Here is a 24,231-nt window from a genome sequence, read left to right as displayed (position 1 = left end):
TGGAAAGATACAAAAGAGTTGTTGTTTACAACAAGAGATAGCATGTAAGTGTAGATTAAGGGAAGACTGAGATTCAGAAGAAAGAGGGGAAAAAATTAAACATTTTCAAGATTAATGAAGCTATTTAAAAACTTTATGGTTATCTCTGAGAACTTTGGAGACTGGATGAGGCTGAAAAAGTAGAAGAAGCAAACCTCTGCTTACCAAAAACATTTAAGATTTTCAGCTCCTTAATGCTCCTTGATTTCTCTATGCCATGTGATATATTCTATCCATTATATGAGATGTAAGACTTGAAAGTTTCTTTTTGGTGCAAGGTAAATAAGGGCCAGACTTCACAAATGGATGAAAAGAGAACTCCACAGCTAGTATAATTCCCATGTTTTCTAATTTGCCTCATATGAATTTGCATCTGTAATATTCGTTAATTTAAACAGTCACACAGTCCAAAGTGCCTCAGAAATGGCAACATTATGTCATATTCTAGCATCACCTTGAAGAATTAGAAACTTAAGATGATAACCAGGATCTTTAGTGTCTTTCACTTGCAGTGGTAACAGACCATTATTCTTTTTTTTTAAAACTCATTTTGGAGTTTAAATAAGACTTTAAAATAAGACTTTAAAATGTCTTAAGTTTACACTTGCAAGTTTCATAAATACTTACTGACAACAGAATAGTGATGAGAGTCGGGAAATGTGAGACAATTTTACTAAATTGTGCTAAAAGAGTAAATATATTGGATGCCATATATCATTGTAGTTTTGATCACTTTGTCTAGTTTTTCTCTTCCATCAGGTTATTTATCCTTAGTCTGATTTATCCGTATTTATTCTTAGCTTGTGTCCTTATCTCCTGAAGTTCATGTGGGATTATTTCTTTCTCTATTCCTTTACTCTGCATCAGATATCTTAGCAGACACCTAAGTTTCCTAGCTACAATTATGCTAATAAATTAAACAACGCTGGGGAAGGTTTGCAGGCACTGGAACATAATTTTCTCTATTGATCCTGGCAGTTTTAGCCAAATCCAAATAGCAATCTCTGTAACAAATGGTGGGTATACCTTGGATACACAGCTCATCATTAATGTGGCCAACCTTGCACAGAGGATAAGAGCATTCAAAAATGCTATGGAGAATTCAGTGGTAACTAATGTGATTAGTGAATTCCAAGAAAATAGTTCCAAATTTATTCAGTTTATCAAAATTAAATACAATCTAGGCTTCTCAGTTAATCGTTCTGTTTTCCCTTGACCTTGCCAGAGCAAAACCTTAATTTTTTTCCAATTTCTTTTCCATCATCTAGCATGATTTATCTAGATTCATAGTTTCTTATCTTCTTTCTTGCACTCTGATTCCTTATTTACCAGCAGTCTACCTAATTTCCCCTTTCCCTTTGAGTCTGTTCACTTTCCTGGTTCTGCAAGGATGTGACAAGTGGAAATTTGAGAAGATAGCCACTGCTTGGATACCCAGAAGCACAAAGGCCAAGAGAAATTCCCTTTCAGACTTCTAATCTCTAATCTGGAGCATACACCTGTCTAGACTCAGACAGAATATCTGGAGAATCTGGCTGCCAAATTCCAATGACTGACTGCACAATGAGTGAAAAAGTTTTCAGCAACTCATGTCTATGACCAGTTTTGCTCTTTATTGTTTTATCTCAGGAATAGAAAACAATTTTGACAAATGGGCACTTATTTACTCCTTTTTTCTTTTTCCTATCATTACCTTCTTAACTCAAGGAGCTTTAAAAAAAAAAACAACCTATAGTTGCTGCTGTTACAGAGTAGGTTTTCTGTTGGGACACCTGAACATATCAGAAAAAATACAGCTGAACATGGACTTGTTTGCAAATATGCAGAAGTTAAGAGTATTACAGTGCAAATATGTTTAGATGTGATTTAAAATATGGAGCCATTTCCACATCTTACTATTTGTAATTCAGTCAGGTTTATATTTTTTTTTATAATCTGGTGAAATTATTTCATTTTTACTTTGAATTGTACATATTAAGTAGGAGTTTAAGAAGGATAAAATAAAATATGTCTATGAAAAATATTATTATAATGGAAATATCATAAACTGATACTAGATCCTTCACCAATATAATCTAATATTGTTGCAAAATATCGGAATTAAAGTTCAGCAAAGGGGAGATTTTGTACACCACACATGAGGAAAATAGTCCTGGAGTGCATCAGGCACAGCATTGGCATCTGGGAGGAGATTGTCCTACTCTGCTCTACGCTGAGGCAGCCTCACCTCAAGTCCTGTCTCTGGTTTGGGTCACCACAATATTAAGAAAGACATTAAATTATTAGAGAGTGTTAGGAGGGCCATGAGATTTGTGATGGGGCATAAAGAGCAGCTGAGTCACTTGGTCTGTTCAGCCTGGAGGAGACTGAGGGGAGACCTGACTGCAGCTACAACTTCCTTGGGAGGGGAAGAGGAGGGGCAGGCACTGATCTCTGCTCTCTGCTGACCAGTACAGAACCCAAGGGAATGGCCTGAAGCTGTGTCAGGAGTTATTTAGACTGGATATTAGAAAAAAGTTCATCACTCAGAAGAGATTGGGCACTGGAAGAGGCTCCCCAGGGAAGTGGTCAAAGAATCAAGACTGACAGTGTAAGAAGCATTTGGACAGTGCACTCAGGCACATGGTGTGACTCTTGGGGGTGGTCTTGTGCAGGGCTTAGAGCTGAACTCAGTGATCCTTGAGGATCCCTTCCAACTCAGCTTATTCTGTGATTCTGTACGCAAATAGATTTCTAAATAATTAGTGAGGTAGAATTACATGGTGACCAGCAGAGCATCAAGTCTTGTACAGTCTTGATTAGAGCAGCTCCTGAGTGAAGGCACCTGCCAATCTAAGACTAATAACAGGAAGACAAAAAATTAGACAACCAAAAGTGCTGATTTAAAGATAATAAAGGATGTTGACGTTTCTGAGAAGATTCAATGTGAATAATTACGTAATTTTAAAGTTATGTGATTGATGTACCTATAAAACAGAATTTGATGCAAGCTGAAAAAAAAATGGCATGTGTTAAAATATGTACTATATAGGTCAGTACTGGGATTGTTTTCGAAGTGTTTAGGGATTTTTTTATATGTATTTAACTTATTGTTTTGTAAACAAATTAATAATGTAATGACTACATATTGTTTTATCTGAAATACACACAAATTTTCTAATGACATAGGCTACATTATAATGTAATTACAGCTTGTATAATTCAAATTACATAGATGATGTAAATTTATTAGAAAAACACTTCATCAAAATTATATGCTTCTTGTTCTATACATAGGTTCACAAGGATAAATCAAAATATCTTTACCACTGTTTTTTGTGAAGGATATATTTGACCAGTAAAAAAATATGTTACTTCATTAATCTATGCAAACTTTGCTGAATTTTGTTGGTTTATTCAAATAGCTAAAGTATGTTTTGTCTGTTATATAGCAGAACTGCAACTTAACAAGAAACAAAACTTCCTCTTTTGCATGTCTGCTCCTTGTGAGCCAAATGAGGAAATCTGAAGCCAACACTTAGGTGCAATGGCTATGCAGAAACTGTGTTTCATTTTTCAAGCAGCAAGATGATTGATAGCAAAAAAATCTATGATTGAGATCTTAGTGCCCTGGGATAGATGGATATGTAATCTTTGATCTTTTATGAATTCAATATAAGCAGTTATACAGAAGAGTGTTTCTTCACCTCATTTTCTTAGATAGTGCTTCTTTCTTGATCTTAAAACTTGAGTTTTCATTATTTTCAATTGTGCTTCAATAGTTCAGAGAAGATTGAAACTATAGATGGATATTCTGTTGTTTTTCTTGTACTGGTGACTGTAAGAGCCCTCCTTTGAAGATACAAAAGAGCTGTGAAGCTACTATAGATTTCCTATATCTAGAAATCTAATTAGCATCGGGATATCTAATTAGCATGCATTCCCAACAGTGATCAGAAGAGTAGGTTGGTGCTTTCATACTGTTAATGAAACTGAAAAAGCAAAACCCATTTAAGGAATAGAAAACTAAAAATCCTTGATTTATTTATACACATCTGAAAAAAAAGGAGAATAGATCATACATGGAGGAGGTTCAAGCCCTGCTGTATAGCTTTTAATTAGATTTTATTTGGGAAATTCTTTAATTAAAGTACTGTCAAGTGTCTTTGTCAGTGTTATAGCTAATAACACACACAGGGCAGACAGCAGGGATGTAGCAAGTAGGAACATGCCTTTAAGCACAAGGACCCTTAGGTTCTTGCAGCACAGAAACTATATTAATTAAATATTCCAAGGAGGTTTGTTTCTTCATCTTGGTTTGGGGACTTTTTTTTTTTTTTAATTGCTGAATGTCAGTTGCCTATATAAACAAACACTGAGGACAACTCTTAACATACTTATGGCTTGTGCCAATTAATAGTGTCAGAGTCCAGGGGTTATCACAGCCAGTGGATTATGCTACAACATGCTGTTTAAATGTGACTGCCATTCTTTGGGGGATGACAGTATTTGGAGTAAAACTGAGGCCATTTCATTCCCATTAGCCTTAGTGCTAGATAGAAGTCCCAGACAAATTTAACTCAATGGATACAATGTAAGGTATTTTATTAAAATTTTGTCCTCTGACAAATGCCTGGATTTTAGGTACTGGTGGCATTTTTGCAGTGTTTCAGGCTACTCCTCTCTAGTATATATTGATCACATTGAGAAGTGGAGGCACGCTGATACTGTAAAGGTCCTTGCCTCTACCTCTGTGACTTGTTGAGTTTGTTCAAGAGTTATTTGTTCTGTAGTATCATGTTAGAGATCCCTGTGAATGCAGACCATGTCTTAGTAGCACTCTTTGGAGGAGACTATTCCTTGCTGCTCTCCCACTACATTTTCTCTGCCATGTATTTGATGGTTGACTTTGCACTTGCAGAGAATAGGCCCTTAAATTTCCGTTCATTTCAGATGGGAGATCATTTGTTCCAGGAACTCTGGGATGAGTGATAAAAGGACAAACTAAGATAAGTGAATTGATATAAAAGACTTTGTCAGCTGTTGTGAAATGGAAGTACAGAAAAAGGTCATATATCATGCTAGGTGCTCACAGACCTTAAATAAACTTAACTTCTGGATATGGAGGATTCCCTGTGAAACTCTCTCCTATAAGCAGATACATATCATGATACATGTCTTACTTTTCAGTAGTCAATAAAGAGAGTGCTGCAAAGAAGCCTTCTTTATCAGGGTTGCTCCAGTTTAGGAAGTAGGCAGTGGTAGTGATGGCAGGATCTGTAGAGCCATAATTCAGATTATCTGTACATGGATGTTCCACATTGACTGCACTTCAAAGTTCATACTTTACTCCAGTTACATTTCAGATTGACATTTTCATATATAATATTCCTCATAAGATTCTTATTTATGCACCTGGGTTAAATTCTCGGCTATACTACCCATGTGTACAAGACTGGAATCTTTCAAAGTTCCTCAATGTAACTGTAGGACCAGATTGTTGTATTCTGTCCCCTGTGAATGTCAGCCTGCTGGAAAAAAATATCTTCAATGGATATTTTTCACATCCTAAAACAAACTGTGGGCTTTCACATAAATCAGGTCTGTAGGAAAGAACTTCAGAGACCCCTTTATCTTAAAGAACTGCAGAGACTGACTGCCTCCTTAATATTTTTTTCCTTTTTTTTTGAGCCAGCCCTGCTCTGAGGATCTTGTTTCCATCTGGAGCAGATGCTTTTCATTCTTGTCACTGAAACACAAAGTCCTCACTCATTCCTGGAACTCTACACTCCAATGAATTGTTATCCTCCTTTTACCCTGGATACTTCATTAAGGGACAGAATTGGCAATTATGTACTAGGAACCAGCTGTTGTCTCATTCTTTTGGCAAAGTATATGAGAACTGTTTAGAAAAGAGCTCTGAACTGGATATCCATAAATTTTGAGTCTTCAGAATGATCTAGAATATTATGGAGAGATAGATAGAGACTGTGCTTCCTTGTACTGTGATGCAGTCTGCTATTCTGGAGAAGTAAATGAAAATAAATTCAGGCAGACACAGGGAAGCAATGAGTATGGAGGGGAAGAACAGAAAACTGGGTGCACTGCACGGTGCATTTTTAAAGCTGTGCCTTGCTGGGCCCAAAATTCTTCATCTCCAAAGAAAGATTAAAACAAATACTGAACATTAAGGACATGGCTGGAAAGTGAGTGTTCTTTTAGAGTATCATCCCTTTGTGTTGCCATCTGGCACATGCCAGCCACTGCTTAAATGACATCAGTGACCAGACAGGCTGCTGCTGTAGGATGGTCTGCCTCTTTAATGTGCTTCTGGAGCTCTTACATTGGACATGTGTGCCCATACCCACTCTCTTGAGCTCAGCTGCCTAGATGTGTATCTACAGTTCCAAAACACAAGCAAAAGAATCATGAAAATTGCAATGGTAGTTTGTGAAAGAGGTCCTCACCTCTCAGGTGTTTACGCCTCTTCCTGCATTGTAAAACACCTTCACTGCCTTTGTGCTCTGTGCTCATCTGACAGCAGCTGCGATGAAATGTACCCTCAGAACAGGATGCCACTGGACTACTCACTTCTCCCAGCAGGGCAATGCAGCCCAAACAAAGTAGATTTCATTATTCTGTAAGGTGGACTCATAAGCAAAAATCTTTTCTTGGCAATTGATGCCTCTATTTCTGTAACTTTTTGTTCTTTAAGCGGGGATTTGAAATGTTCTATGCTACTGTATCACAAGCTGCCAAATCATTGCCTGAGAAGTTAAGAAGCTTATTCTGGCAGAAGTGAGTGCTCCTGCTTCAGATGTGGAGAAGAAAATAATTCTCCTTCAAACCTGAAAGCTGAGCTCCTTTGGCCTTCAGACATATTTTTCCCTTTTTTTTTTTTTTTTTTTTTTTTTTTTTTTTTAAATTTTGTTTTTTTCCCCCACCACAGGCCAAAGCTTGACTGGGTTCAGTGTAATAAAGTAATAGAAAGGTTGTATCTCTCTGAGATGTCAATATTTGGTACAAGTCTTGTGGAATGAAACTTCCCCTTCCCCCACTCCTTCTCAAACTAAAGTTTGCTTTTGTTTGCAAACATAAATTCCTGGAGTGGCTTTTCATGTGTGCAGCATGATGAGCAGAACATACAGTCTGGAAGCAAACATAAGTACTGAAGTCCATTAACTAAAAACAGTTAAGAGAAACTAGGGCCTTATACATGAAATGTGCTTTTTTGGAATAATTCTTGTAATCTCTTGGCCTATTCTGTGAATGAGTGCAAGATTTGTGCCGTTTGAAATTTAATTAGCAAGTGCTGTTTTATATTTATGTATTTTTTGAGGTAACTTTAATCTTGGCTTTTTTTGTTTGTTTGTTTGTTTTAACCTGTGAGATTTTATTCCTCTATTTAAAAACATAATGAAGCTTAAAATTTCCAAATGCAATGCCTGTGTATTAACTGAATTATTAGTGAGAATAGTAGTGACAATAGTGATAATAATAGTGACAAATACTATTACATTATATATACATTACTACCATAATGGTCATCTGTACAAGTACAAACCAGTAATATTTAGCATATAATTCCAAGAAGGATGTTCATATTTTTACATTTTTTTTATAACTAATGAAAAAAATGTGTCTTCTATCTCAGATTGCTAACATATCTTTCTTCACAGCTGATAAAAAAGTTTTATGGAGTTGAGGCTCACAGCTAAAGTGATTTGCTGCTTTTAGTCCTATTACTTGTATGTATATCTTAGTGGTGACTAAGTTCAAGTATATAAAGTGAGCTAAGGCACGTGAATAGCATAAGGAGAAAATAACATTTGAATGTCTCTCTAAAAAGCTGATGTATATGAGTTAGTGGACAAATTTTCTTTCAAACCTGACATTTTGATTATAAAATAGAGGTGTTTTGGTTTGTAGTTTTAAGGGATTTTTTTCAGAACAGGAGATGAGAAGGTAACACATGGATTATTTTGGCTAATATAGTTTTCTGATCTTTAGCCAGACATTTGTGAGAAGTTTCCTGCTTAGGGGGATTTTAATTTGATAATAGCATTTCCTTATCACTCTGCAATGATGTAGTATTCCATGCTATTTAAATAAAGGGAACTGGCAGTACTGACGAGGGATCACATGATTAGGCAAGTTTGGTCCACTTACTCAAAGATGTATCATTAACATGTAAATAATTGTACAGTATTTTAAAAGAGTGAATCTAGTTAATTTATAAGAATTCTCATATTACTGTGATGGCGGCTTTTTCATTTTTAGCAAGCTGCATATTTATATCTCTGGAATAATTTATGAAATTATTTTATACATAATAATATTTAAATGAAGGGAGCCTACAGGAGAGTTGGTGTGGGAATATATACAAGAGCACACAGAGACAGAACAAAGACTTAAAACTGAAGTAGAGTTGGTTTCTATTGGATAATAGAAAGAAGATTTTACTGTGAGAGTGGTCTGGTACTGCAGCAGGTTGCCCAGAGAAGCTGGAGATGCCTCACCCTGGAAGTGTTCAAGGCCAGTCTGGATGGAGGAAACCTGGTCGAGTGGTAGATGTCCCTGCCCATGGCAAGAGAATTGGAAGCAAATGATCTTTATGGTCCCTTCCTACCCAAACCATTCTGTTATTCTAAATAAACACAATTAGCCATGGAATGACTTCTTCCTCAAGTACAACTGATGAATTTGGTCTGCAGAAAATAATTAATAGAAAACAAAACACAGTTTGATCTGAAAAAATAAACCAACCTCTGCTAAGGGAATATATTGTGTCCTGTTTTCTTTTCTGAAAGCATCTTCACCTTTATAATAAGTATGGAAGACAATACAACATGGAATTTATCTTTTAAGGCATAGGTCAAACTGGAGACTAAAAGATGTTTTGCTACACAGAAGATATTTTTTATAGCATTCTTTATTGACTGGTTTTCATGGCTAGACATAAGAGGTGATTTTACACACTATGTCACTACCAGGAATTGACCATAAGAAAAAGAATTGATCATCAGAATTGAATCCAAAGAGTGTTTCATCACCTGAAACCTGATAGCTCTAATGATTCCAGTGCTGTGTTTGGGAGTAGATGAACTGAATTCATATCAACAAATATGAATATCAGTAGTGTCTCAGTAAATAAAATGAAAATGCTCTCTGAAATCAAGAGATAGCCATTCAGGAAGTGATTAATCTCATTCTGCAGTACATGACTAAAACAGAGCAGGTGAAAACTGCTCTCAGATCTCCTATTTCTTTCAGTGGAGTGTAAATGGAGATCTTGGGTGATTAGGTCAGGTCGCTACCTCAAAGTACCAAAGATTTGGAATAATTAAGGTAAGCAATGGCAAAAAGGTTTATTATAACAGTGTGGGGCATAGCACCTTTTTAATAAGCTTTTTCAGTTCTTCAATGGAATTAGATGCTGTTTCAGGAAAGCAATTTTTTATTGTAGTCAATTAATCTACTATGCATAAAATAAATCAATATCTTGATAGCATTTACTGCCTTTTTAAAAAACGAATTAAACCTCCTAAAACTGATTAGCCTATAGAAATAGTTCCATTCAGCAACATTTCAAAACTGCAACACAACTGATCAAGACACATGAAATAGAAAGGTTAAAAAGATAAATACCTGATTACAAGGAATTAGTTTTAGCCTGTTTCTAATTCCTTGACACTTCCCATGATTTCCCTTGTCCATACTTAGAGTGCTGTTAGGAATGTTGAGGAGTCTTCCTATGAATGGGTAAGTGTGTAATTACAAAAGAGAAAAAGAACTACAGTGCACATGCTGTCAGATGATATTATGATGTGTTACAAATTTAGTTAAAATTCATTGCTTATACACAGAGCAATTGATCTGTACCTACTGAGTTGTCCCACCACAGGTCCAATCTGTTGGTCAATAGCTGTTGGAGGCTATAGGTCAGTGATAGACACTGACCTTATTAATGTCGTACAAAGATGGGCAAAGGTGCAGTGATTCCCTGCAAAACTAGTTCTAAAGTATAGTCAGAGGTGTAGGAAAGAGAATAAAAGAAAAAAAATCAAAATTAAGAAACCTAAACATAAAAAGACCCAACCGAAACCAAACAACCAAACAAAAACCCCCCAAACAAACAAACAACAACAAGAACAAATTAAAAAAAGAAAAAAAAAAAAGCACAAAATCACAAACCAACCCCAAGTCAAAACTGTCCCTTTACTTGGGAAAAGGTTTAGCAATAAAAAAAAATATCAGAGAATTCTTATATGTCTGCTTCACATTTGGTAATGAGGTAATAAAATTTATGTATTCATTTTGGGAGTACATACTAAAGACAGGCATTTTAATTTCTGAATAAGCAATGCACATAACATTTTTCACAAATGCAGCTATAATTTAGAATACAATTAGAATGCATTCAAGTTATTTTGATTGTTTTTTCCTCATATTTTTTCACCTTAATTAATGTAATGCAAAAGGAGATTTTAAGGCCTGGTTAATTTGTTTTTCTCAGACTAAGACACTTGTGCAAGCTTCTTATTGCTTAAAAGAGAGGGGGAGGTGAATTGAAGAAGCAATAATATTAATGCCCCTTGAATATCCCATTAAACATTTTTAAATAGATGCTTGGATCCTCTAATTGCTAATATGAAACTGTCTGAAGATTTCATATTTCATATATGGAGCCCCTTAACAGCTTTCTTTTCTCAAACTCTGACCATATTAAACACTCTATATCCCAGAGGAAATGATATAAAAATGTCATAGAACTCTTCTGAAAAAGAGAATACAGCCGTTGTGAACAAATTTATGAAGATGTCTTGATGTTTAAAAAAGAGGATAAGTAAGATTTGGAAAGCATTTAGATGGATTAAAAACCTATCTATCATTGAAGCTAAAAGAATGAAAAACAATACACTCTAACTCATACTGAGTGTACTTTTCTAGCTTTTGTCATAGATATGCTAAGTAGTAAGCTAGTATTTCTGTATTTGATTAAAATTAAGTCATGCTATAATATATATAATATATATTCATATCCCCAGATATCCCAGAAGCCATCATTTGTTTACTTCTTCTATTAAAATATAAAGCAGAAATGGGTTCACACTCTTCTATAAAAATGTGAAACATTTTCTTAGAAATGCCCATGTTATTTACATAAAGAAATAGCTGATTCATAAAACAGATAATAATTTTTATTGATTTAAACTTAATTTAGTCCTACAATTTCCCAACTTATACTGTACCAGGACTAGCGTACTTTAAAGTGAGCAGAAAATATTTCAGTTTGAGAACAAATAGATTGAAGTGGTTTCAACTGTTTCCTTTGGTTTCTTCTCCTAAGGGTAGCTACCGTTAGTGATAAAAAGGCCAAACTAAGAGACTGTTACCTTTCCTCATAAAGTTAGGATATTGAAAGTGATTCTTTCTGTACTTAAATCAGTTTTATAGGGCCAGAGACTTTTTGAGCTTATTGTTGAAAAATCAGTAGCATGTAAGAAAAGGAGATTTAGAATTTCTATGTTTTTGGGGGGAGGTTTGATTTTGTTTTGGGTTTGCTTTTTTTGTTTGTTTGTTTGTTTGTGTTTTGTTTCATTTCTCAGTTTCTCAGTTCATCTAATTCTCAAAGGTGTTTTGCACTTTTTTTTTTTGTTGTTGTTGGTTTTTTTTTTTTTTTTTTTTTTTTGTTTTTTTTGTTTTTTTTTGTTTTTTTTTGTTTTTTACTTCTGGTACCAGGATGGTGAGTTTTAACCTGAAAACAAGTATATTTTGAATGCTTCCACTCTGCACAGTGGAACTGTCTTCCAGAGAATAGATTGTGTGTTGATTCCAGGCAGCTGTGGGAGTGCCATTGATGAATATATGGGTCAGCCAAGAATCTACTGCTGAGTGTGCCTTCTGACTACATTGCATAAAGATGTAGCATACAGAAATTATGAGAAAAGGATTTGATAATGTAAAGAGAAACTCATGGGACATTAATAAAAGAATAAAAATAAGGGGAGGAAACCCAGTGAAATTAGGCTGGGCGCTTGATCTGATGTGCTGACCTTTGCAAGAGGAAGTATTATAACTAAATATAGTAAAGTATAACTTCATAGTTACCATTTCATTTTGAAAGCTCCAGATATAGTGAAAGGAGAGAAGATCAGATTGAGTTTGGTAGTGCAATATGAAGCATCTTTTCAATGGCATGCTGTTGTGAAATTGAGGATTTTAGAACTCCTTAGTGCTATGCAATAGAATTATTAAGACTTTTAGATTATTTTTTTTAATGTGACAACAAATACAAAGTTTGTGTGGGGAAAAGAGTGAGTTTATCTAGGTATTGAACTATAATGCTTTTAAGAGATAGAGCAATGTACACTTAATTCTCTTATAGTCAGAAATGATCTTTCCAAGCATAACACAATAAAATCAGAAGTATTTTTTGAAAATTTGTATTAAATTTGCATATTGTATTTTCCTGGTTTTTTTTCTCCAGTTCTCCTTGTAATCTTTAGTTTGTAATTTTTAAGCTATTAATGTAAGAGATTTATAAGATTCTAATGTAAAAATTAAATTTAATATTATGGTTGGGTGGAGCATTATAACAAGAATTTCATATTCCAGCCTAAAATAAATTATTTTTTAAATTTATTTTATTCTATTTTACCTTTTATTTATTACAAAGTATGCCAGTCTACAAGGTAAAGATAATGACTTGTGAAATTACAGAATTAAGTGCAATATAAGTATTAATTAATGGTTCTTTTCCCTAATATAAATTATTTTAGAGGAACTACGTGTTATGAGAAGCCTGCCATATGTTAGTCAGATAACATTAATCCCAAATTCACATTACAAATAAGCAACACAACATTTAAAGACTTAAGCCTTGTTTTGAAGATGTATTTATGGATTTATTCATACTATATTAGGCAGTAATTTCATTCTTTTCAGGGAAGTAAATGGCTGTGAGGTTTGCTCTGTGCCACTGAAGATAACACAAGCTTTGCCACAAATTTCAATGAAAAAAAGAAAATAAACCCAACAAAAAAAATCCACAGCCTAGTTGATATCGAGATATTCCAAATTTTCTCTTCCATTTCAGACAGTATAGTTTCTCTTTTTATGCCTGTTATATAGTTGAATTAATAGTAAATTAAAAAGAAATATTTCTAATACTGTAATTTCGAGGTCACTGGGGTGTTCATTCAGGGATTAATCCTTCTTTTCTTCACTTTTTCTATAGAGTTATTTATACAGAGCTGCGATTATTTATAAAAACATCTTTCAATACAGCATATTTTGTAAAAACTAACTAAATAAGTTTGCATTTGTTATCAATATTTTTTTTTTAGGCTGCCTGGAATTAAAAGAAGACACCATTGAAAACCTCCTAGCAGCTGCCTGCCTCCTCCAGCTCCCCCAAGTAGTAGAGGTTTGCTGCCATTTTCTAATGAAGCTTTTGCACCCATCCAACTGTTTGGGAATACGAGCGTTTGCTGATGCACAAGGGTGCACAGAGCTTATGAAGGTGGCTCACAACTACACCATGGTAAGGCAGTTTTGGAATATTTAATTCTAATCTTGTGAATCCTATATATCCTCCACAAGTAAACATACTGTGTTAGGTTTTGGATTGAAATTATTCTGTATTATATTCTGTATTTCTGTGGAAGTGTACTTCATAAGTGGTCCTTTTGAAACCATCAAAGTGGTGATTACTGTGAACTTCAGTGAAGTTATGACAATTGGCCTTCTAGGATGGATGCTCTGTCTGCTGGGTCAGAACTGTGTATAACTTATTTAGATGCATGATCACATGCAGGTGATAATACTAAAGTGTATGTAAATTATTATAGTACTTTTTAGTCACTTTAGTTTAGCTTTAGGGAAGGTTTTTAATTGTCATGGTTCTGCATGGGAACTCTGTGAAGGGAAGTTTTGTTGGGTAGTAGTTTGGAGTTGTTTTGTCAAGAATTTTACTCATCCTTTTAGTCATCTGTGAAGTAGATTAAGACAGGAAGTTCTAGAAATAAGGAATTTCATCTGGTAATATTTAATATTTTTCTAGTTTCCTCTGACAGAACAGGTACAGAATTAATGTCAAAATTTAAGCAGGATCAATGAAGCAGAAATATGCTACTTATTCAGAAATTAAATCATATTGTTAACCATTTCATTTTTCATGGTTTGACAAAATTAAAAACATCTGGCTCATGAAATTAAACTTACATAAAGAACAGATTAAATATCATTTATGAGAAATTATGGTCCCTTTAGGTCTCTACTGAAATTGTTATTGAAGTAATAGAGCACATTTCAGTGAATCTCATTCTCTTGTTCAACATTTACATCCACATTTTATTTATTCTTTTCTGTAACTAATAACACATTACAATTCACAGGTTTAACTATACAGTTAAGTATATTAGTACAGTTCAGGTAGCCATACCCGTGTTACACTTCTGGAGCAAGTTCTGTCATTTCTCTGTATTACAGGTCCAAGCAAGTCAGTTAAACTGTCTTCTGTCAGCAGAAAGAAATAAGCTGTCAGAGCAGCAGCATTTATGTGGTCTTTCAAATGAAATTGTATTAGGGCTGAACAGATGTGTTTTGAAAAATCCAAGCTTTTCATCAATATATTTCTTAGATTTATATATGACTTTTATATTTTCAGTTTGTTTTGTCGTATGAACATGAAAAAATAGAGAAAAACATTGATTTCAAAAATTTTTAAAACTGGTTATGATTCTTTAAAAGGACTTATTGAAATATTTTTGAGTCAATAAAATTAGTCTTCATAGTAGATTTGAAGACTTGTGACAAATACATATCTAATGTATCGCAAAGTTCACAAAGATCTGTGCCATGACTTAAATATTAGGTATATAATTTATTATTCTTTTAATGCTGAGATCTAAAATCTCAATTATGTGTAATGGGAAAATAACCAACAAAAGATGGCAGATTGTAAAGGAAGTCAGTTGTAGTTAATAAGCAAGCTGTGATTTATCTTCAAGGGCATTTGCAAGCATGCACAAGTTTTTCTCTTTGCAAGAAAAACAGATAATCACCATGGAATGACGGTATTTTTTTTCTGACCTAGTGAAAACATAAGCCTAAAACATAAGCTTCATAGTGTGTGATATTTTCATAGGCATTGTGTTACTTCGTTAAGGTGTGAGTCAGCTCACATCTATTTGACTTAGTGTTTTGTGCTAACATGTGGGGAAGACCAGTTGTGAGTGGGGAAGGAGTGCCTCATTGCCTATCTTCAGCACAGCACTTTCAATCAAAGAGAATCTACATCAGAGAAAAGTGATTAGTTCTTCTACATGGATACATAACCAGGAAAAACTTACACAGTTCAAGGAAGATATCCTGAGGAGACCTGGGAATATGAAGAAAGGGGAGGAAAGTGATGAGCAGAGGAAAGAGCAGATGCATAGTCTCTGAGGTGACAGAAAGCATTATTTTTTCCTTCAGACCCCAGGACAGGAGTGTAGCCTGTGATGAGGGCAAACATAAAGTAGGGCAAGAGGGAGTTTGTTGACAAACTCCTCCAGTCTTATGCAGAGGATTTGAGGGGAAGTGCTGGCTAAAAAAATTACGCTTCCTTAAAAAATAGTTCTTTTGCTTTCCAGAGAACTTCAAGGCCCTTTCTTCAAAGCTTTTCAGGGTGCTTTTTTAAGAGTTCAAAGTAGTGTATCTCAAATTTTAGCTCTGTGAATCTTCTTCCACAGTGTTATTGCAAATCTTGCTGTGAATAGGAACTAATAGTTCTCCCTTAACTCTGGAATCTTCTGCAGTTGTTTGCTTGAGATAAAAACTCAAAGAAACAATAGTTCTCTACTGGTGTAGGAATGGGGGGCAAGACAAAGTTTTTCAAATAATCTTGCAAAAGTAGATTTATAGGTCTGCCTTGTGTGATAAATTGTTTAATAATTTTGAGATATGGCTCAACTTAAATCTCATCTTTGAATAATTTTGCTTCTTAGCTAATTACATGATTGAAATTAAATATTCATTGATTCATTTGAAAAAAAAAAGTAATAAAACAGTAGCTCTCTGCCTGCATTATACCTGTCAAATATTATGCAGCTTTTCTCCACCAATTACTTTTAAGTAGAAAGTATTTCACAATTGTCTTCACAATAGCATTTTAATGAAAATCAATATATTTTCATTAAATGTTTTGCTTCATTGAGTCTCCATAAATTTTTTAATCTTCATTTTTCAAAGAAATCTGCTTGCCTAGTCTCAGACTTGGTGTAAGTTCTAAATTACACTGTTTGTTTTGTGCTTTCACATAACATGCTATGAGGGCAAGACATTTGAAGTTTTAAATTTCTTTATACTGAAGAAGAAAAAGCTCCTAAAGAGCAGACCAATTAATTTAAGAATCCTGTTGACAGGAGATATATAATTTCACACATGTTTTCTGTCACACTGAATACCTTCTATTTCCCTAACCATTAAATCTGTGGAAACAAAGAATACAAATTTTTGTTTGCATAGTGCTTGCAGTATGTCTTATCTAATGTAAATAAAATTTGTTAACTTTAAAGTTATATATACCTTTCCATGAGCAGAGGTATAATATTCCCGGTGTTTACTGGGATATTTAGTCTTCAGTGTCAAATATTAAATTGTTATTTTGAAATGCAAAATCTAAGTGAGGAAGAGAAAATGTGTTCATAGAAGAGGGGAGAAAGTGAGGAAATGAAGATAAGAAAAGCAGCGAAGGAAAACCAGATAACATTTGAAAAATCTTAGAAAATACATTTGCCATAAGCAAAATATGAGATTGTTGGAAGAAAAGAGGAAGGTAGATTTTATAAAAAATTGATGAACAATAAACCTTGGAGATTTCTATGTTTGTGTTCCATGTACTTTTTAGAAATGGAACTTGGATTCCAACATTTTAAATGAAAGCCTTGCAAGGAAGGCATTAATAAGAGAAAAAATGTAAATTGTCATAAGTTCCTTTTTTAGGCACATCAGATTTAATGTAGTTTGTTTTATTTCTGAGGTATGAAGATGTCCTGTCAGTGTTCTATGGTGTGATTTTTATTTTTTTAATTATTTTTAATGAATCAGCTAATTTAAATGGCAGCACAAATATCCATGTCTCTTGATTCAAAGCTTCTGTACTTCTTAATTGCAATCTGGGTTGTTACTAGCTTGTCAGTTTCTGAAAGCTTTCAATCTGCAGAACCATATGTCTGATAAGTTTAAATTCCTAGTTTATTGCCAGAGTTAAGTTAGATGATAGTAGATAGAGTGAAATGCATATGTGATGTCTTTAAAAAAATACATTAAAGCAGTAAAATGGAACATATTAATAATCTGAAGCAAATTATTTCTTCTAGCAAGCGTTTTTAGTGACAATTCTTTATTCTTCTAGTTGTAAAGGGCTTCATATGTAGGGAAGGTAACCTCTAAAGTCCACAATTTATCAGCTTGTCATACTTGTCAGAAATTTAAATCATACTGTAGAGACTTATCTGTCTCTTTAGAAAATAAAGTGCAATTTGAAATTATAGTGGCCACCTCATTGAGATGCAATTATTTTAGAGTAGAAGATGTTTTCAAATATACTATAATTTGAACCACTGTGTGTTTTTTGGTGAAGGTTTGTAATAGACAATACCAGACTATTGGATTCTGTGGCTTTAATATACCATTAGCCCTTCTTACAAAAACTACTTTGCTACATTGAATAATATTGGAGAAGAAAAGTAAGTCATATTTTTCCTTAAAAATATAATTGCAGTTTGGTTTTAAAGCCTAGAAAATTATTTTAAAAAATTACTCATACTTGGTATGGTTTTGAATACAAATGTAATTTGCTTTCTCTATCCCAGTAAAGGCCATGGTTCTGCTTGTGTTACCATGTATAGATAATGTTTAGAAATTGAGAGTGTTACCTTCCAAGATATAGTAGTAGATTCTTCTTATTATCGTGCCATTTGACTTAAACCTGATTGCTTTAAACAGAAAATTGAAATACCTCATAGATATAGCTATTTAATCTGTCAGTGCTTCACCTCTCAGGAAACTTCACTTAAGCCTCAGTGATCATTTTGCATCTTGAAACTGCAATTTGAGAGTTGAAATGATAGAGCTTGTTCCCTATTTTTATTTCACCATATTTCAAAACGAACTGCTAAACATAAACTTGTAAAATCTTCAAATTACTTTGATGCACTGAGCAGAAGAATAGCCATAAGTAAAAATTCCTTGACCAGAAGAACATAAATGAATAAAGTGATTGATGTATCTGTAACCCAGTCATAATGTTAGCAATATAAAGTACTCTAATATATGTTACAATTCCAAGCCTGGGAGATGCAGAATATTTGCAAGTGTTTTTGAATGAAGTGGTAAGAGGTGTTTAGCTTCTCAGAGATGCAGTTCTGTGCTTTGCATTGCAAGGGTCATTAGTCCCAGCACAACAAAACATTATTCAAACTTAATTATGAGCACGTAAGTAATCTCAGTGACATGTACTGACTCTATATGGACTCTAATTTACAGAGAATTCTGATTGTGCTGCAGATGGAGAAACCATTTCATTTAGTTGAATTGTATACCTTATGCAAATTTTTAATGATCTTTTATGACGAAGAGCTTCAGTGATCATTTTATTAGTTTATGTTTATTATCTAGGTTACAAAATATCACAGTTAAAACCTGTTGGGCTGGAGTGGGGGAGGAATGATATGTAAAATCTTTCCTTTCCATTTACAGAAGTTTATCCTGAAGCATATTGAAATATTGTAACATTACTCCATGTTCAAATTAGGAAAAATATTATTGATTTATTGATAGATTTTCATAACAGTCAGTAATGAGTTGTAGTTGTACATTCAGACATCAGTTTATTTCAGTGTTAGTATAGCTTAACTAAAGTCAGATAGCAAGTGAGGCAAGAAAAGTCTCTAGTATTGTAATTCAGCAGTTCTTTAGTGTCATGGTAAGGAGCAGTATTCCTGAATTTCGTGTTCCCACTAAATCACTACAAACTATGCACTTCTCACTCACTCCCCCTTTTCTCTCCCCGTCCTGCTGCAGCGGGACTGGAGAGGAGAACTGGAAGCACAAAAGGTGAAGATCATAGGTTGAGATAAGACCAATTTAAGGGAAACAGCAATGAGGTAAGAAAAGGAACAGTAGCAGCCACAATACTACACAAATGACAATACTATACAAATGACAAAGTGTAAAACAAGGAGGCAAATTATTCACATGTTCACCATGGGGAAACCCCACAACAAAACTCAACTGCTTAATCTACCACACTACCTGACCTGGAAGGGAGCTTTTCCCAAACCCCTGGAAAATGGTATGAGGTGGTGTAGAATAACCTCCAGGTCCTAGCTACCCTTCCTCTTGGCTACTGCAGCAATTAACCCTGTCCTTGCTGAACCCTGTCCTGGCTGTTTAACGTCATATATGTACAGGGTCATGAGGTTGCTTTCTGGTCTTTAATACAGCTGACCACATGCTGCTCAATAGGTACTGATCAGATAACATATTTTTAAACTTCAAAATGGACTTTGTTTTCACCACTTGGACCTCTTTAACACCAGATTGGTGACATGAGTAAACAAACAATGAGATGGATGGAAAGCTGACTGGACAGAGAGGCCCAGAGACTTGTGAGTGTAGTGAAAAGTCCAGCTGGTAACCAGTAAATAGTTATGTTCCTCGGGGATAATTTTTGGGACCAACACTGTCTATCAACTTCACTAATTATTAGCTGATAGGATGGAGCTCTCTCTCAGCAAGTTTGCAGATGTCATTAAACTGGCAGGAGGAGATGATTGATATGTTTGAGCACTATTGGCTACTATTTAGAGGGCATACTGAAACAATGGGCTGAAGGCACAGAATCACAGAATCATTAAGGTTGGAAATGACCTCCAAGACGAAGTCCCACCTTTGAATAAATACCACCATACCCACTAAAACATGTCACAAAGTACCACTGCTACTTGTTTTTTTAATACCTCCAGGGATAGTGACTTCAGTTCATTGGAGAGCCTGTTCCAATGCTTCAGCACTCTCAGTGAATAATTTTTCCTGATATTCAACCTGAACCTCCCTTTGTGCAACTTGAGGCAGTTCACCTCCTCTTGTCCTGTCTCTAGTTGCCTGGGGGAAGACGCCAAACTCCCGCTCAACACAAGCTGCATTCAAGTAGTTGCAGAGAGCAATAAGGTCTCTCCTGAACCTTCTTTTCACCAGGCTGAACCTCCCCAGTCACCCCAGGAGGATTTATGTTCCAAACCCTTCACTATCTTTTTTACTTTATGGACACTCATCCCCAAGCCTGTGGGGTTGCATGGGGTTGACTCAAGTGCAGGACCTGCAGTTTGCTGTGTTGAGCCTCACACCACTGGCCTTGGCCCACTGATCCAGCCTTTCTGATCCCTCTACAGAGCTTTTCTGCCCTTCAGTAGATGACACTCCTGCCCAACATTTTGTTTCCTGCAAACTTACTCAGGATGCACTTGATTCTCTCGTCTAAATCACCAATAAAAGTATTTAAAAGGCCTGGCCCCAAAAGTGAGAAACATCAGGAAGTTCAGCAAAGGGAAATGCAAAGTCCTGCAATCTAGGGAAAAATGACCCCATCCACTGCTACAGGCTGGGGAGCAACTGTCTAGGAAACAGCTCTTTGGAAAAGGACAGCAAGCTGAGCATAAACCAGCAATGTACCCTTTCTGCAGGAAGACCATCAGCCTCCTGGGGTGTGTCACTGAGAGTGAGAAAACTGAAGATGGTGATCCTTCCCTGTTTGGCACCCATGAGACCAAATACGAAGTGTTGTGTCTCCTTTTGTATTCCTCAGTACAAAAGAGACATAGATATAATAGAGTTAGTCCAGGGGAGGTCACCGTGCTGACTGGATGCTGGAACAGTGCAAGAGGGAAGTCTGAGGAAGCTGGACCTGATGAACCCGGTGTGGTGAGGGAGACCTCACTGCTCTCTGCATCTACATGACTGGGGGGACACAGACAAGAAGGTGCCAAACTGTTGGGGGTGCAGACTAATAGGCAACAGATGCAAATTAGGATATAGAAAATCCCAATTGGATATTAAGATTTTTTTTTAAGAACATTGGGAGTAGTTAAATGCTAGGAAAGTAACAACCACTCTAATTTTGGGGATCTGTTCTTAGAGGTATTCAAGACATGGTCGAAAATGTTACTAAGTAGCCTGACCTTGTTAAGACATGAACTGAGCAGGGACTGTGACTACTGTGACTAGGTGAAGTCACTTTGAAGCAAAATTATTCTGTAAGGCTATTAAATATATTTCCTGTATGTTTTCAGTGGTCTTAGATATGAGCTGTGTATCCAGGGATGACATGAAGCAAAAGTTCAGATTTATTTTTTTTCAATTTTACTGCAACAGATGGGTTTCCCAGAGCTAACATTTAATTGACTTTTATTAGCAGTAAGCTATTGGGAGCATGTTAGCAACAAGTTAACAGTAACACACTGAAATTTTAAAACATTCTGCAATTTTCTATTTCTTATGTTCGTAGTACTAGCTTGGAGCAAAAAGTTTAATTACATCTCTGTTTAAAATGCTTCCTAGATCTACATAGAATGCTCTAGTTAAATTCTGAATTTTAAAGCTGTTATTCTGATACTCAGTTTAAAGGTTTGTTTTTGTTTTTTTTTAATAAGAACCCTCCTCTCTCTAGCATCTCTTGGATAAGTAAAATTAAGTTGAAAATTCTCCAAAGACATAAGAATAATTAAAATAAATAATATTACCAGAGAAATTAAAATCTAAGACATTTGGGAACTTACAATGCAGTATCAATTTTGCCTGGCTGCGAAGTATATTTTTTGATGTTTAGAATTTTCTCTATTTTATCCCTTTAAAGCCGTACTAGTGATACACAAAAATGAACAATTGCAACAATGCAAACATAAGCCAGAGTCACAAAATCCTTGCCACTTTAAATTGAACCACAAGATTTGATCTTTTGTTTCTCTTGATAGGATAACTTTCTTACAATATTTAGTAGCTTTTTTTTTTTTAACTATTATTCCAATTATTAAGACTCCTACTCCCAATTTCTTTTTTCTTCTTTCTTTTCTTTTTTGAGAAGAAATTGTCCTTTACAGATCACCTTTCACACTTTCAGTATTTTTAAGATTCTAGTTTGAAAGCAATAATCAGCACTTAACACAGTGTGCTACTTTCATTTTAAGCTCTCCTTAGTACAGCTGTGACATAGCATGTTACAGCACCACTCCATCAAGACACAGTTGGAGAACAGGAAGGTAAGAGCATTTCAAGAACTAGCATATGGACAGCAAGATAATTAATAGAAAATAGAAAAGACAACTGCTGGTAGTAAAATGCTGTGAAATCTACAGGAAAATGGTTAAGGAAATAGTCTATAGTGCTTTAATCACAATTTGATGGTTTCTTGATAATCAGGAACTTCAATTTGGTTGCCTAGATGCTATATTAAAAAGGTTAGTATGGCAGAATTCCATATTATTCCTAGAGAGGGCTGCTCTGAAAAATAATGCTCTCAGCTGAATAACATTTTTGCATTATACAGAAGTCTCAACTGTTCCTATAGCCTTAATTTGTTTTTCAAGTTTATTTTAGTTCCAGAAAACTGAATATTCAGCAACAATGTCAATATCTCATTGAACTAATACCTTCTATGCTTTAGACATATAATTGCATACTAAGGGTACTCCGGTAGGTCTCTTCTTCTTCATATGGTTATTCCCTTTGAGGTCAGCAGATCTACATCTTAATCTCTCAAGTGAAGAATATATCAATTTATAAAAGCTGCTTCATCTGACTGAACTGTAGTAGCAATAAACTACTGATCTTAGAGGTAGCTCAGGACAAGCAGCCTTAACCTTACAAATATTGGTGACTGCCTAAAATCAGTATGAATCTGTTTCAGCATGTACAGAACTGCAAACATCAAACTAAAAAAGCACTCCAAAGAAAGGGAATCTTGGAGGATTTTCTTGGCATTCAAGGAAAACAATGGAGATGAGAAACAACGTAGCTGAATTTTGTAGCTGCAAATTCAAACCTTTGACTCTGCATATCACTGTAAAATCAAATACTTGGCATTTTTGCGTGTCTGTTAAGATTAAATGTTGTGTCGCAGTACTGGGGATAAGCATTCTTTCTTTGTTTTAATTAAAGTATTCAAGAGTGGGTAAATAAAACCATCAATGAGTTCTTTGATTGTGTGTGTAGAAAATTAATTAATGGCTAAATTCTCTGAAAATCTAGTATGTATTGAATTTCCAGTTCAGGGGTACCAAGAAAGCATGACATAAGCTTTAATTGAATTTTCTCTTTGCTATTCCCAACACTTTAACATTGAGAAGAGATCCTTTAGGAAAAAGACTCACTATTGCTTTCTGTGGGCATCTCAGACAACAAAGAGTTTAGTCTAACTGGAATATGTACCTCGTGGGAGGTGAAAAAGAGTTAACATTGGACAAAGTGATTGAACTGATAATAGTATGGGGAACTCTGGTAGGAAAAACAGAAGAAGGAAAGATACAGGAATGAGACATGATAGAAAAGAGAATCTTAGTCTTTGGACTATGGTTGAAGTAAACAGAAGAGGATATGACCAATAGAAATTTTACTCTGTAGAAATTCCATCACCAATATTGTTTTCCCTATTTATTGCTCTGCTTTCTGAAATCGTCAGTAGCTCATATTGTTAAAATGGCTTGAAAGCATTCAGTCTGGTCCTATCTGGCAATAATGTGTTCAGTACAATGCAGGACAGACATCTCATTTCTCTGTTGACTAAGAAAGAATTTTCGGTCATACAAAAATAAAGACAATGAAATCTCAAGGAATGAAATGTTTTTTGACACTTCCAGTACTGGGAAACAAAAAAAGGATAACACTTCAGAGTAGAAATTAGCCCTGGTCTTTCCTGAAGAAGTATAAGAAAGTGAGGCTTTACAGTGTTCTGTCAATTTGCAGGAACTCTTCAATACAATAATGACAGATGTTAGAGAATCTTAATACAGAGATACTGAGAAAAAAACATCACCTGCAAGTACTTCTTCCTAACTGGAGCCAGGGTAACAAAAGAGTATATGTTCTCATTTAACACCATTGATATTAAAAAAAAAAAAAAAAAAAAACAACAAAAACAAACAAACAAAAATTATGAATATACAAGATTTT

The 24,231-nt window shown here is 34.9% G+C and overlaps 1 protein-coding gene across 1 annotated transcript in view; it reads left to right on the top strand.

Moving 5' to 3' along the window:
* KLHL1 (kelch like family member 1) overlaps positions 1 to 24,231 on the top strand; it is a 183,932-nt gene that overhangs the window by 62,892 nt on the left and 96,809 nt on the right. Inside the window, exon 4 of the mRNA XM_014895354.2 lies at positions 13,368 to 13,564. Coding sequence (XP_014750840.1) covers positions 13,368 to 13,564 — 197 coding nt within the window. The remainder of the gene's footprint in view (positions 1 to 13,367; positions 13,565 to 24,231) is intronic.

The sequence above is a fragment of the Sturnus vulgaris genome, chromosome 2 (genome assembly GCF_052056855.1).
Source record: "Sturnus vulgaris isolate bStuVul1 chromosome 2, bStuVul1.hap1, whole genome shotgun sequence".
NCBI classification, from domain to species: Eukaryota; Metazoa; Chordata; class Aves; order Passeriformes; family Sturnidae; genus Sturnus; species Sturnus vulgaris.
Note: the sequence above shows the minus strand (reverse complement) of the source record. Positions and strands in the feature narration are given on the sequence as shown.